The following is a 12772-nucleotide window of genomic DNA, read 5'->3' on the forward strand; positions in this document are numbered from 1 at the left end:
CGCTAATGGTCCTCGAGTCAGAAGGCCAGGGCCCAGCTGGCCCTCTAAGCTCCCACTTGGATGTGAGCAGGGGTAAGAGGCCTTCATGCTGGGGCTGCATCCAGGCATCCCCTGGGCCCTCCCTGCAGGCCCTTGTGTCCTGGCCCCTGCCTGCCTCCCTGATGTCTCCCTCATTCTGCCTGGCTTACCACTTACTGGCCACACTGCCGTCCTGGCCACACCACCGTCCTGGCTTCTCTAGCATGCTAAGCTCACGCTCTCCTCAGCCTGGCAGGCACTGTTCCCTGTGCCTGATGTTCTTCCCCGGCTCTTCCCTCCACACTAAGCCTCTGCGCAAATGTCAGCTCCGGCCAGAGACTCCCACATGTAAAGGCATTTATCATGATTACTGTTCCAAGGTGTCTGACTCATACTGCTATATCCTCTTGTTTCCCACCTTTTAATGTCACATTATGTCATGAGCATTTTTCCCATCTGACAAGAGTTTTTCCTCTGCTCCCTCAGACACAAAGATTTTTCACAGGGCACAGGGTAAAATCGCCCGGCCTTCTGCTGCTGGAACAGGTCTGAAGGGAGCCCCGTGACTCAGCACTCCCAGGGGACCTGTTTCTATTTGTCCTCAGTGGGTGGAGCAGCTTGCAGATCTGAGGAGGCGACCAGGCACAAACTGAGGGGTAGAATGGGACATCCATTCATCCAGTAGATCAGGAGGGGCTGGGGTTATGGGTACAAGACTCACCTTGTAAACTTCTGCAGTTTAGACGTAGATTCCGGGACAAACATGGGGATGGTCCTTTTGTGCCTGAAACAAATATTTTTGCAGACAGAGATGCTGAGTAACAGACCTTTCTGAGCCTCCAGGGAGAAGAAACCCTCAGATCAGGCCAGTGCAGCTGCAGCGTGGGCCAAGTCAGGGCCAATGTCAACGAATCCAACCTGTGCTAACTGAGCACCCTGTGTCTGGGCAAGGTGCTGAGCGCCAGGAGACAGCCTCATGGAGGTCAGAGTCCCTCAGGGTCTTTTCTTTTCTGGGTCCCACTACCTCCCCAACCCACCTGGTGTGTGGCTGGCACCACCCATCTGAAAGGTTCTCCTCCCAAATACAGGCTACAACCCCCCTGGCCACCAGGCTGAGCTGCCCAGGCCCCTGGAGACCCCAGAGCATTCCCAGCCTGAACCTAAGACAGAAAACGAGGTGAAGTCTGTCCTAGGACAAGTCCTGCCCAGGGCCCAGGTCAGAATGAGGACCTACCGGCCAGGTGAGAAGGGCACGTGCACGGCCCCATAGCCTCGAACCACATCGTTCCCGAACACATCTGGTCCATACACGCTGAGCACGATCTGTGGCCCTTGGGAAGGACAAGGCAGGGGGTGGGCACATGAGGACACACAGGGGAGGTGCAGGGCAGAGAACAGGGCGTGTCCAGCTGAGGGTGCTCAAAGGATGGAGCTCAAAACTCTGGGGTGGCAGGCTTGAGAGGGGACAGGAGCAGGCATGGGAACCCAGACTGTGCCAAAGACTTCTGCCCACCCTGGTACTTCCTGTGTCTCCACTGAGGCCTGGGCACACACTCCACACCCCTTCTCACCGCTGTGGAGTCAGTGCTCACTCAGTCACTCCATGTACAAGGAGGCACTTCCAGAGGCCTTATCTGGGCCCAGGGCCCCAGCTATGATCAGGGCCGACTAAGGACCTCTGCTCTCTGGGTGCTCCCTTCCTGATGGAGGCGGGCTCATGGGACTGAGGTGGCAGGGGCTCATTTTGGGGGTGTCTAGAAGTCAGAGAGAAAAGAAAAACCTTCTGGGCATTTTCCTTTAAAATATTATAGGTACTATAATAGGTGTGGCTGTTTTTACACCCGCTTCGTGTTGCCATTGAGGTGCATGAGGCACTTTCACCTCGCCAGTTTCAGGTGAGGCCCAGGGAGGGACTAGGAGCCGGCCTGCCAGGCTCTGATCCTGCAGCCACGACTGAGGCAAGTTAGCCAACCTCTCTGCCCCTGTTTCATCATCTCTAAAACACATGAAATAGTACCTAATGCATAGTGAGTGCTCAGTAAATGTTAGGGAGAGGTTTGTGCCCTTCCCATTACTACCTTCCACCAAAGGTAACCATTATTCTGAATTTTAGGAAACTACCTCTTTACTTTTCTTTAAGACTTCACTGCCAAAGAATGCATCCCAAACCTGGTACTTTACCTTTACCAATGTTTTTGAAAGTTTATACAAAAGGAATTATACAGTACATTTATTTTTGTGCCCAGCCTCTAATCCAAAATTATGTCCATTAGATTTTCTCAAATGGTTTCCTGTAAAGGGGTGTGTTCATGTTCAGTACCATATAACATTCTGCGTGGGAATCTGTCACAATGACTGTTCATTCTAGTGCTGATGGACACATGGGCTGCCCTTCCTCTGGGGGCCACGCACCCAGTGCTGAGCACCATGGCGCAGGCTCTCGGTACTCGCGTGCACACATCTCTGGTGGGCACACACCCAAGAATGACACTGCACAGGGCCCATGTATGTTCCCTCCCAAAAGGTAACACCAAGCTGCCAGCATGGTCCTATCAGCCAGCACTCCCCCAGCAGTGGTATCTGATTCCTGCTCCTCTGTACCTCACCAAAACATGGCATTACCAATCTTTTAAATTTTAAATTTTAAATTTTAAATTAAATTCATCCTAGTGAGAGAATAGTGGTAGCTCACTGTAGCTTTAACTTATATTTTCCTTCATTTTAGATTTTTCTTACTGAAATAAGGTTGAGACCTTTACCTGTTTCTTGGTCACCTGGATGTCCTCTTTTGTGAAGAACCTACTCAAGTCTCTTGCCCGGTTTTCTACTTGATGGTCTTTTTCTTTTTTCTTCATTAAAAACTTTTTTTTTTTTTTGAGACAGGGTCTTGCTCTGTTGCCCAGGCTGGAGTGCAGTGGTGCAATCATGGCTCACTGCAACCTCAACCTCCTGGGCTGAAGTGATCCTCCCACCTCAGCCTCCCAAGTAGCTGGGACTACAGGCGTGTGCTGCCATGCCTAATTTTTAAATTTTTTGTAGAGATGGGGTCTCACTATGTTGCCCAGGCTAGTCTCAAACTCTTGGGCTCAAGCAATCTTCCTGCCTCAGCCTCCCGAAGTGCAGGGATTACAGGTGTGAGTCACCTTGCCTGGCCTGGCCTTTTTCTTATTGATTTATAGTGTGTATATGTGTGTTTATCCTGTGACTTTATCCTGTGACTTATCTTTTCACTTTTAGTGATGTCTTTGAATGAACATAAGCCCTTAATTTTAATATAGTCAACTTCATTGATCTTCTCCTTCATGGAGTCCTGCCAGAAAATCTTCCCTTACCCTGATATCATGGCTATAGTCCTCTATGCTACATATCCATCTGAAATTGACTTGTGTGTATGAGGACAGGCTGAAGTTTTTTCCTATGTATATCAAATTGTCCCAGCACCATTTATTAAAAAGACCAGGCTGGCGGGCGCCTGTAATCCCAGCCACTCAGGAGGCTGAGGCAGGAGAATGGTGTGAACCCGGGAGGCGGAGCTTGCAGTGAGCTGAGATCACGCCACTGCACTCCAGCCTGGGCGACAGAGCGAAATTCTGTCTCAAAAAAAAAAAAAAAGACCAGGCTGGGAGCAGTGGCTCACGCCTGTAATCCCAGCACTTTGGGAGGCTGAGGTGGCAGATCACTTGAGGCCAGGAGTTCAAGACCAGCCTGGGTAACGTGGCAAAACCCCTTCTCTATGAAAAATACAAAAATTAGGTGAGGCGCGGTGGCTCACACCTGTAATCCCAGCACTTTGGGAGGCTGAGGCAGGTGGATCATCTGAGGATGGGAGTTCAAGACCAGCCTGGCCAACATGGTGAAACCCCATCTCTACTAAAAATACAAAAATTGGCTGGGTGTGGTCGCATGTGCCTGTAGTCCCAGCTACTCCGGAGGCTGAGGCAGAATTGCTTGAACCCAGGAGGCAGAGGTTGCAGTGAGCTGAGATCGTGCCACTGCACTCCAGCCTGGGAGACAGAGCAAGACTCCATCTCAAAAATAAAAACAAAAACAAAAACAAAAATTAGCCGGGCATGGTGGCGCATGCCTGTAATCCCAGCTACTTGGAAGGCTGAGGCACCAGAATCGCTTGAACCCAGGAGGCAGAGGTTGCAGAAAAAATCTTTCAACATTTCACCAGTAAAAGTGATGTTTGCTCTAAGCTTTTCATAGATAATCTTGATCAGGTTAGGGAAGCTTCCTTCTATTCCTAGTTTACTAAGCTTTTATCATGAATGGGAGTTGAATTTTACCATGTGTTTTCTTCATTTATGGGGATGATCATGATTTTTTTTTTTCTTTTTTTTTTTTGAGATGGAGTCTTGCTCTGTCACTCAGGCTGGAGTGCAGTGGTGCAATCTTGGCTCACTGGAACCTCTGCCTCCCAGTTTCAAGCGATTCTCCTGCCTCAGCTTTCCAAGTAGCTGGGATCACAGGCGTGCGCCACCAAACCCGGCTAATTTTTGTATTTTTAGTAGAGAAGGAGTTTCACCATGTTGGCCAGGCTGGTCTCAAATTCCTGACCTCAAATGATCTGCCTGCCTCGGCCTCCCAAAGTGCTGGGATTACAGGTGTGAGCCATGGTGCCTGGCCTGACTCTGACTTTTCTTCTTTTAAATGTGGTGAATTATTTAGAGACAGGGTCTTGCTACGTTGCCCAGGTTAGTCTCAAACTCCTGGCCTCAAGCAATCTTCCCACCTCGGCCTCCATATGAGCCACTGTGCCTGGCCAACTATAGATGTCATAAAACCTTTGTATTTTTGGAATAAACCCTACTTCTCATGATGTATTATATTATCCTTTTTTTATCTTGCTAGTTTCTGAATATTTCATTTAGGAGTTTTGAATTCAGTTTCTGAATATTTTGTTTGGGAGTTTTGCAACTCTGTTCATGAAGGAGTTTCTTCTTTTTAATGTCCTCAGCAGGCTTTAGGATCAAAACTATGCTGACCTAAAAAAGCTGGGGAATGTTTAATCTTTTCAATTCTAGGAGTTTGTGTAAATCTGCCGTTACTTCCTCTTCTTTTTTTTCTTACACTTCTGCCATGGAAGGTGTCATTCTTTAAATGCCTGGTGGAACTCAGTGATGAAGACGCTCGGACTTGGAACTTTCTTTGTGAGAACATTTTTAATTATAGATTCAATTTAATAGACATAGGACTACTCAGATTCTTATTCCTTTTTTGCAGTTTTGGTAGTTATCTTTTTCTAGGAATTTGACCATTTCATCTACCTTGCCAAATGTATAGCAAATGGCTGTTCTTTATATCTTATCTTTTTACTGTCTGCAAGATCTGTAACATGTTCCTTTTTCATTCCTGCCATTTCTGTCTTCTGTTTCTTCTTCTTATTTTTTAGAGATAGGGTCTAGCACTGGCACCCAGGCTGGAGTGCAGTAGCATGATCATAGCTCACTACACCCCCAAACTCCTAGGCTCAAGCAATCCTCCCACCTCAGCCTCCCGAGTAGCTGGGACTACAGGTTTGAGCCACTGTGCCTGGCCAATTTTTCTATTTTTTGTAGAGACAGGGTCTCACCATGTTGCCCAGGTTAGTCTTGAACTCCTGGGCTCAAGCGATCCTACCGCCTCAGCCTCCCAAAGTGTTGGGATTATAGGTGTGAGTGACCCCACTTAGCCTGTTTTTTCATCGTCTTAACTTGGGGTTTTCAGTTTTAAAAACCAACTTTTGCCTCTTTCATCTCTTCTGTTGTAAGTGTGCTTTCTGTTTAATGAATTAATTTCTGCTGTTTCTCATTCTATTCTGCTTTCTTTGGGTTTAACTTGCTATTCTTTTACTAATTTCTTTTTTTTTTGAGATTGAGTTTCACTCTTTCGCCCAGACCGGAGTGAAGTGGCACAATCTCAGCTGACTGCAACCTCTGCCCCCCAGGATCAAGTGATTCTCCTGCCTCACTCAGCCTCCCCAGTAGCTGGGATTATAGGCACCTGCCACGGGCCTGGCTAATTTTTTTTTTTTTTTTTTGAGACGGAGTTTCGCTCTTGTTGCCCAGGCTGGAGTGCAATGGCATGATCTTGGCTCACTGCAACCTCCACCTCCCGAGTTCAAGTGATTGTCCTGCCTCAGCCTCCCGAGTAGCTGGAATTACAGGTACGTGCCACCATGCCTGGCTAATTTTGTATTTTTAGTAGAGACAGGGTTTCTCCATGTTGGCCAGGCTGGTCTTGAACTCCCGACCTCAGGTGATCTGCCCGCCTTGGCCTCCCAAAGTACTGGGATTACAGGCATGAGCCACTGCGCCCAGCCTATGCCTGGCTAATTTTTAATATTTTTAGTAGAGATGGAGTTTCACCATGTTGGCCAGGCTGGTCTCGAACTCCTGACATCAGGTGATCCACCCGTTTTGGCCTCCGAAAGTGCTGGGATTACAGGCGTGAGCCACCACACACAGCCTTCTTTTACTACTTCTTTTTTTTTTTTTGAGATGGAGTCTCACTCTGTCGCCAGGCTGGAGTGTAGTGACGCGATCTCAGCTCACTGCTATCTCCGCCTCCTGGGTTCAAGCGATTCCCCTGCCTCACCCTCCTGAGTAGCTGGGGCTACAGAAGCCCACCACCACACCCGGCTAATTTTTTGTATTTTAGTAGAGATGGGGTTTCACCATGTTGGCCAGGCTGGTCTTGAACTCCTGACCTCGTGATCCACCCGCCTCAGCCTCCCAAAATGCTGGGATTATAGGCATGAGCCACCGTACCCAGCCACTAATTTCTTTCTTTTTTTTTTTTTTTCTTTTTTATTGATCATTCTTGGGTGTTCCTCGCAGAGGGGGATTTGGCAGGGTCACAGGACAATAGTGGAGGGAAGGTCAGCAGATAAACAAGTGAACAAAGTTCTCTGGTTTTCCTAGGCAGAGGACCCTGCGGCCTTCCGCAGTGTTTGTGTCCCTGGGTACTTGAGATTAGGGAGTGGTGATGACTCTTAACGAACATGCTGCCTTCAAGCATCTGTTTAACAAAGCACATCTTGCACTGCCCTTAATCCATTCAACCCTGAGTGGATACAGCACATGTTTCAGAGAGCACAGGGTTGGGGGTAAGGTCACAGATCAACAGGATCCCAAGGCAGAAGAATTTTTCTTAGTACAGAACAAAATGAAAAGTCTCCCATGTCCACCTCTTTCTACACAGACACGGCAACCATCCGATTTCTCAATCTTTTCCCCACCCTTCCCCCCTTTCTATTCCACAAAACCGCCATTGTCTTCATGGCCCGCTCTCAATGAGCTGTTGAGTACACCTCCCAGATGGGGTGGTGGCCGGGCAGAGGAGCTCCTCACTTCCCAGTAGGGGCGGCCGGGCAGAAGCGCCCCTCACCTCCCGGACGGGGCGGCTGGCCAGGCAGGGGGCTGACCCCCCCCCACCTCCCTCCCGGACGGGGCGGCTGGCCGGGCGGGGGGCTGACCCCCCACCTCCCTCCCGGACAGGGCGGCTGGCCGGGCAGAGGGGCTCCTCACTTCCCAGTAGGGGTGGCCGGGCAGAGGCGCCCCTCACTTCCCCGACGGGGTGGCTGGCCCGGCGGGGGGCTGACCCCCCCACCTCCCTCCCGGACGGGGCGGCTGGCCGGGCAGAGGGGCTCCTCACTTCCCGGTAGGGGCGGCCGGGCAGAGGCGCCCCTCACCTCCCGGACAGGGCGGCTGGCCGGGCGGGGGGCTGATCCCCCCACCTCCCTCCCGGACGGGGTGGCTGGCCGGGCGGGGGGCTGACCCCCCCACCTCCCTCCCGGACGGGGCGGCTGGCCGGGCGGGGGGCTGACCCCCCCACCTCCCTCCCGGACGGGGCGGCTGGCCGGGCGGGGGGCTGACCCCCCCACCTCCCTCCCGGATGGGGCGACCCAGCCACTAATTTCTTAAGATAGGTGCTGAAATCATTAATTTTTCAGCCTAATTTCTTCTCTAACATGCATTTAAAATTACAAAATTGGTCAGGTGCAGTGCCTCAGGTCTGTAATCCCAGCACTTTGGGAGGCTGAGGCGGGTGGATCACCTGATGTCAGGAGTTCGAGACCAGCCTGGCCAACATGGTGAAACCCCATCTCTAATAAAAACACAAAAAAAATCAGCTGGGCATAGTGGCAGGCACCTGTAATCCCAGCTACTTGGGAGGGTGAGGCAGGAGAATCATTTGAACCCGGGAGGCAGGTTTGCAGTGAGCCAAGACCGAGCGCCATTGCACTCCAGCCTGGGCAACAAAAACAAGACTTCATTTCAAAAAACAAATAAATACGGCCAGGCATGGTGGCTCACGCCTGTAATCCCAGCCCTTTGGGAGGCCGAGGCGGGCGGATCACTTGAGGTCAGGAGTTCGAGACCAGCATGACCAACATGGAAAAAACCTGTCTCTACTAAAAATACAAAATTAGCCAGGCGTGGTGGTACGTGCCTGTAATCCCAGCTACTCAGGAAGCTGAGGCAGGAGAATCGGTTGAACTCAGGAGCAGGAGGTTGCAGTGAGCCGAGATCGTGCCATTGCACTCCTGCCTGGGCAACAAGAGCAAAACTCTGTCTCAAAAAATTAAATAAATAAATAAAAATAAAAAATAAAATAAAATGACAAAATTTCCCTCTATCCATGACTTTAACTGCCCCCTGCAAATTCAAATAGCTCAGTATTTTTATTATCATTCAATTCAAAATTCCATTATTCCATCAGTATTTCTTCTTTGACATATGGGTTGTTTTTAGAAGTTATTTTCTTATTTTTCAAACATATGGAGATTTTTCTCATTATCCTTGCTATTGGTCCCTAGCTTAAGTTCACTGTGGTCAAAGAAAATACTCCACTCCTCCTGAAAAGCTAAAAGAATTCCAATGTACTGGCGCTGACTCACTACCGGATCACCACTGACAGCTGAGTCTACTTGCTTTACTGCCTCTCCCCATGCCTCAGTCAACTCATCCTACTTGTGAGGAATTTCAAAGTAAATTACAGATCTCTGGACACTTTCCCCAAAATACTTCACTATGCATGTCAGCAAATAGAGCTCAATATTTGTTCACAGTTCTTTCGAGATAAAATTTATGCATAATGAAACATAAATCTTAAAGTGTACTATTCAATGGATTTTGACAAATGCATACATCTGTGTACTAGCTGCTTTCAAGATTTTCTTTTTGGCTGGGTGCAGTGGCTCATGCCTGTAATCTCAGCACTTTGGGAGGCTGAGGTGGCTGGATCATGAGGTCAGGAGTTCAAGACCAGCCTGGCCAAAATGGTGAAACCCCATCTCTACTAAAAATACAAAAATTAGCCAGGCATGGTGGCAGGCACCTGTAATCCCCAGCTACTCGGGAGGCTGAGGCGGAGAATTGCTTGAACCTGGGAGGCGGAGGTTGCAGTGAGCCGAGATCGTGCCACTGCACTACAGCCTGGGTGACAGAGCAAGACTCCGTCTCGAAAAAAAGAGAAAAAAAAGATTTTCTTTTTGTCTTTGGTTTTCAACTGTTTGATTATCATGCACCTAGGGGTGGGTTTCTTCCATTTATCCTGCTTGAGTTTTGTCTTCTTGAATTTGTGGCTTGATGTCTCTCATCATTTTTGAGAAGAATTGTAGCTATTTATCCCTTCCAATATTGTCTCTAGCTTGTCCTCCCCCCCTCCTTCCAGGATTCCAATTCCATATGGCAGACTTTCAGTATTCTCTGTCTCCTACCTTCTCATCTATATTTTCTATTCTTGGGTTTCACTGTAGATATTTTCCTTTGACCTAGCTTTCAGTATATAATTATCTCTTCAGCTGTGTTTAATCTGCTGAATTCCTGCTTTTGGTTATCATATTTTTCAATTCTAGAATTTCTATTACAATGTTTAAAAAATATGGCCAGGCATGGGGCTCAAGCCTGTAACACCAGAACTTTCTTAGGCCGAGGTGGGAGGATTGCCTGAGCTCAGGAGTTCAAGACCAGCCTGGCCAACATGGTGAAACCCTGTATCTACTAAAAATACAAAAAATTAGCCGGACATGGTAGTGCATGCCTGTAGTCCCAGCTACTCGGGAGGCTGAGGCATAAGAATCGCTTGAATCCAGGAGGTAGAGGTTGCAATGAGCTGAAATGGCGCCACTTTACTCAGAAAGACAGAGCAAGACTCTGTCTGTAATTAAAAAAAAAAAAAATCGGCTGGGCGTGGTGGCTCACGCCTGTAATCCCAGCACTTTGGGAGGCTGAGGCGGGCAGATCACGAGGTCAGGAGATCGAGACCATCCTGGCTAACACGGTGAAACCCCGTCTCTACTAAAAATACAAAAAAAAAAATTAGCCGGGCACGGTGGTGGGTGCCTGTAGTCCCAGCTACTCGAGAGGCTGAGGCAGGAGAATGGCATGAACCCAGGAGGCGGAGCTTGCAGTGAGCTGAGATCGTGCCACTGCACTCCAGCCTGGGCAACAGAGCAAGACTCAGTCTCAAAAAAAAAAGTCAGGCTTCCTAGTTCTCTGCCATAATTCTCAGTCTGTTTTATCTCTTTTGATCATAGTAAAAATATATCTGATAATTTCAGTGTCTAGAGATTCTGTTTATCTCTATTGCTTTATTGTCTTATTTTTGCTGGTTATCATTTATGTTGTCTTGGTTCTTGTGTGCCTCATTATATGCCAGATACTACATTTGAAAAAATATATAGAAATAATTTTATGTCTATGAGATGTTATCTTTCTCCAAAGAGTTTTCTTTCTTTTTTTTGAGACAGGGTCTCACTTTGTCACCCAGGCTGGAGTGCAGTGGCATAATCTCTGCTCACTGCAGCCTCGACCTCCTAGGCTCAAGTGATCCTTCTGCCTCAGCCCCCCAAGTAGCTAAGATTACAGGCGCCCACCCCCATGCCAAGCTAATTTTCGTATTTTTAGTAGAGACAGATTTTTGCCATATTGCCCAGGCTGGTCTTAAACTCCTTAGCTCAGGCGATCTGCCTGCCTCAGCCTCCCAAAGTGCTGGAATTACAGGCATAAGCCACCATGCCCAGCCCAAAGAGGTTTCTAATTTGTTTTTGTCAGGTGCCTTGGTGTAACAATCTTGGAGCTGAATAGAAGAATCAGGAGGTTGAAATCATCAGGGGCTGAGCTGAAATCCCTGTGAGGCTGCTCTGCTTCCATCTCTCCCTTATTCCTAGGGCAGCTCTTTGAGGTCTTAACCCAGTTGGTGAGATTTACCTGAGGCCCTCCTCCCAACCCCTTGGAAGGCTCTGAACATCAGTTTTTTTGTGTCCTGGGCCCAGAGAGGCTGTCAAAAGTCTTGATCAGTCTCTCAATCACCTCTATTGAAATCAGCAAACACTCCCAGAGGAGATGGGATTGGGGTAACCTCTCTGGATTTCTGTTCTCCTGGATCTTGCCTGGTAAATCTCTTCTACTTTGCTAGCTCTCTGATGCCTCTGAGGTAGTTGCTTTTTGTTTTTGCTTTTGTGTATTACATTTACCTCTCCTACCTGTCCTCGGCAGGAGGAGGTTTGTCCAGTACCTACAGTATCTATTGCACTGTTCCAGGAAGTCTATTGAAACTTCCTACTCATGGATGATGACAGCAGGATGGAATTCCCTGCTCAGGAGGACCACCAAGCATTTTCTGCTCCAGACCCTCCACACCGTGGTAAGCCTAGGCCCAGGCCACGTGCAGTAGAAAGGCCTAGATTGTGAAATCAGATGGGCCTGAATTAAAATCCACACTTGGTCACTAGATGTAAAGCAGAAGGCAAATGATGTCAGTTTTGAGTGTCAGTTTCCTTATATGGGAAAAGAAATGGAGAGAAATCTCTCCAGCAGGTATGATTGGGAAGCTCGGATAAGTCCACACAGTGAAAGTATTCATAGTCCCCATGGAGACTAAGCCCAGGCTTTGTGCCCAGTAGGCACTTATGAAGTGCAAGTGAACAATCAGAATGGTTAATAACCACCAGCCAAGGTAGAAAGTAAGCAATGCCAGCCAGGAAACCCTTGGGAAAGAGGTTAGACATAGGACGTGGGAATGGTATCCAGACAGATGGATCGGCATGAATAAAGCTCAGATGAAGAAAGTTGAGGGACTAGCACAGGAGGAGAAAGTGCCAGGGTCTAGCCGGAACACAACACGCCATGGGAAGTCAGCAGGCACAGAGTCAGGCCTCCAGGCCAAACAGCCACAGTCCTGCATGCCAGGGTGGGGAGCCTGCCTTTTACAGGCGTGGCCACTAGCCCTGATGCACTCTGAACTTCCAGAAGGCCAGCTGCACAGCCTGTAGCAGATGAAGGGGGTGAGTGGGGATGAGGAAGAAGAGGAGGGAAAGGGACAGATGGCGAGAGAGAACGTTGAGGGCTGCTTCAAGAGCCCAGGTGACAATCTGAATGTGAACAGTCATGGGCTGGATGAGGCAGAGGCTGTCTTGGGGGTGCTGTGTGAAAGCTCTGCCACCCTACCCCGCAGGGCCCCTGCAGACTCACAGCCGTAGGGGTTGGTGCTTTTAAAGGTGACATCAATGGGGAAGTTCCACACCAGTGCTTGCCGCACATCTTGGCTCTTGGATGTGATCTGTGAGATCCCCTCCTCCAGACCCTGTGGGGACAGTGACACAGACGGCTGGATTCAGAGCAGAGCCAAGCTGCTGCGGCTCCTCCCCTTACCTTCAGCAGGCAGTTAGGAGGGCTGTTTTCTCAGCTGTCTTCTCCCAAGACACTAACTTCCAAACAAAGGGGACTAAGAGATGATGGAGTACCTCTTTAAGTCTGGTACTTTA

General features: G+C 48.9%; 1 protein-coding gene across 10 annotated transcripts in view; it reads right to left on the minus strand.

The window, feature by feature from the left end:
- B9D1 (B9 domain containing 1) overlaps positions 1 to 12772 on the minus strand; it is a 44474-nt gene that overhangs the window by 11822 nt on the left and 19880 nt on the right. For 8 of the 10 annotated variants that reach the window (XM_063599234.1, XM_024926253.5, XM_034942271.4 and 5 more), the window contains exons 3-5: positions 12480 to 12591; positions 1253 to 1349; positions 740 to 802 (exon numbers count right to left, since the gene is read on the minus strand). In XM_063599234.1, coding sequence (XP_063455304.1) covers positions 740 to 783 — 44 coding nt within the window. In that variant the 5' untranslated portion in view covers positions 784 to 802; positions 1253 to 1349; positions 12480 to 12591. Of the gene's footprint in view, positions 1 to 423; positions 668 to 739; positions 803 to 1252; positions 1350 to 6778; positions 12592 to 12772 lie in introns of those variants that run through there. The other 2 variants (XM_024926251.5, XM_063599231.1) reach the window with 2 other exon arrangements.

Source organism: Pan paniscus, chromosome 19 (assembly GCF_029289425.2).
Source record: "Pan paniscus chromosome 19, NHGRI_mPanPan1-v2.0_pri, whole genome shotgun sequence".
In the NCBI taxonomy this organism is placed as follows: Eukaryota; Metazoa; Chordata; class Mammalia; order Primates; family Hominidae; genus Pan; species Pan paniscus.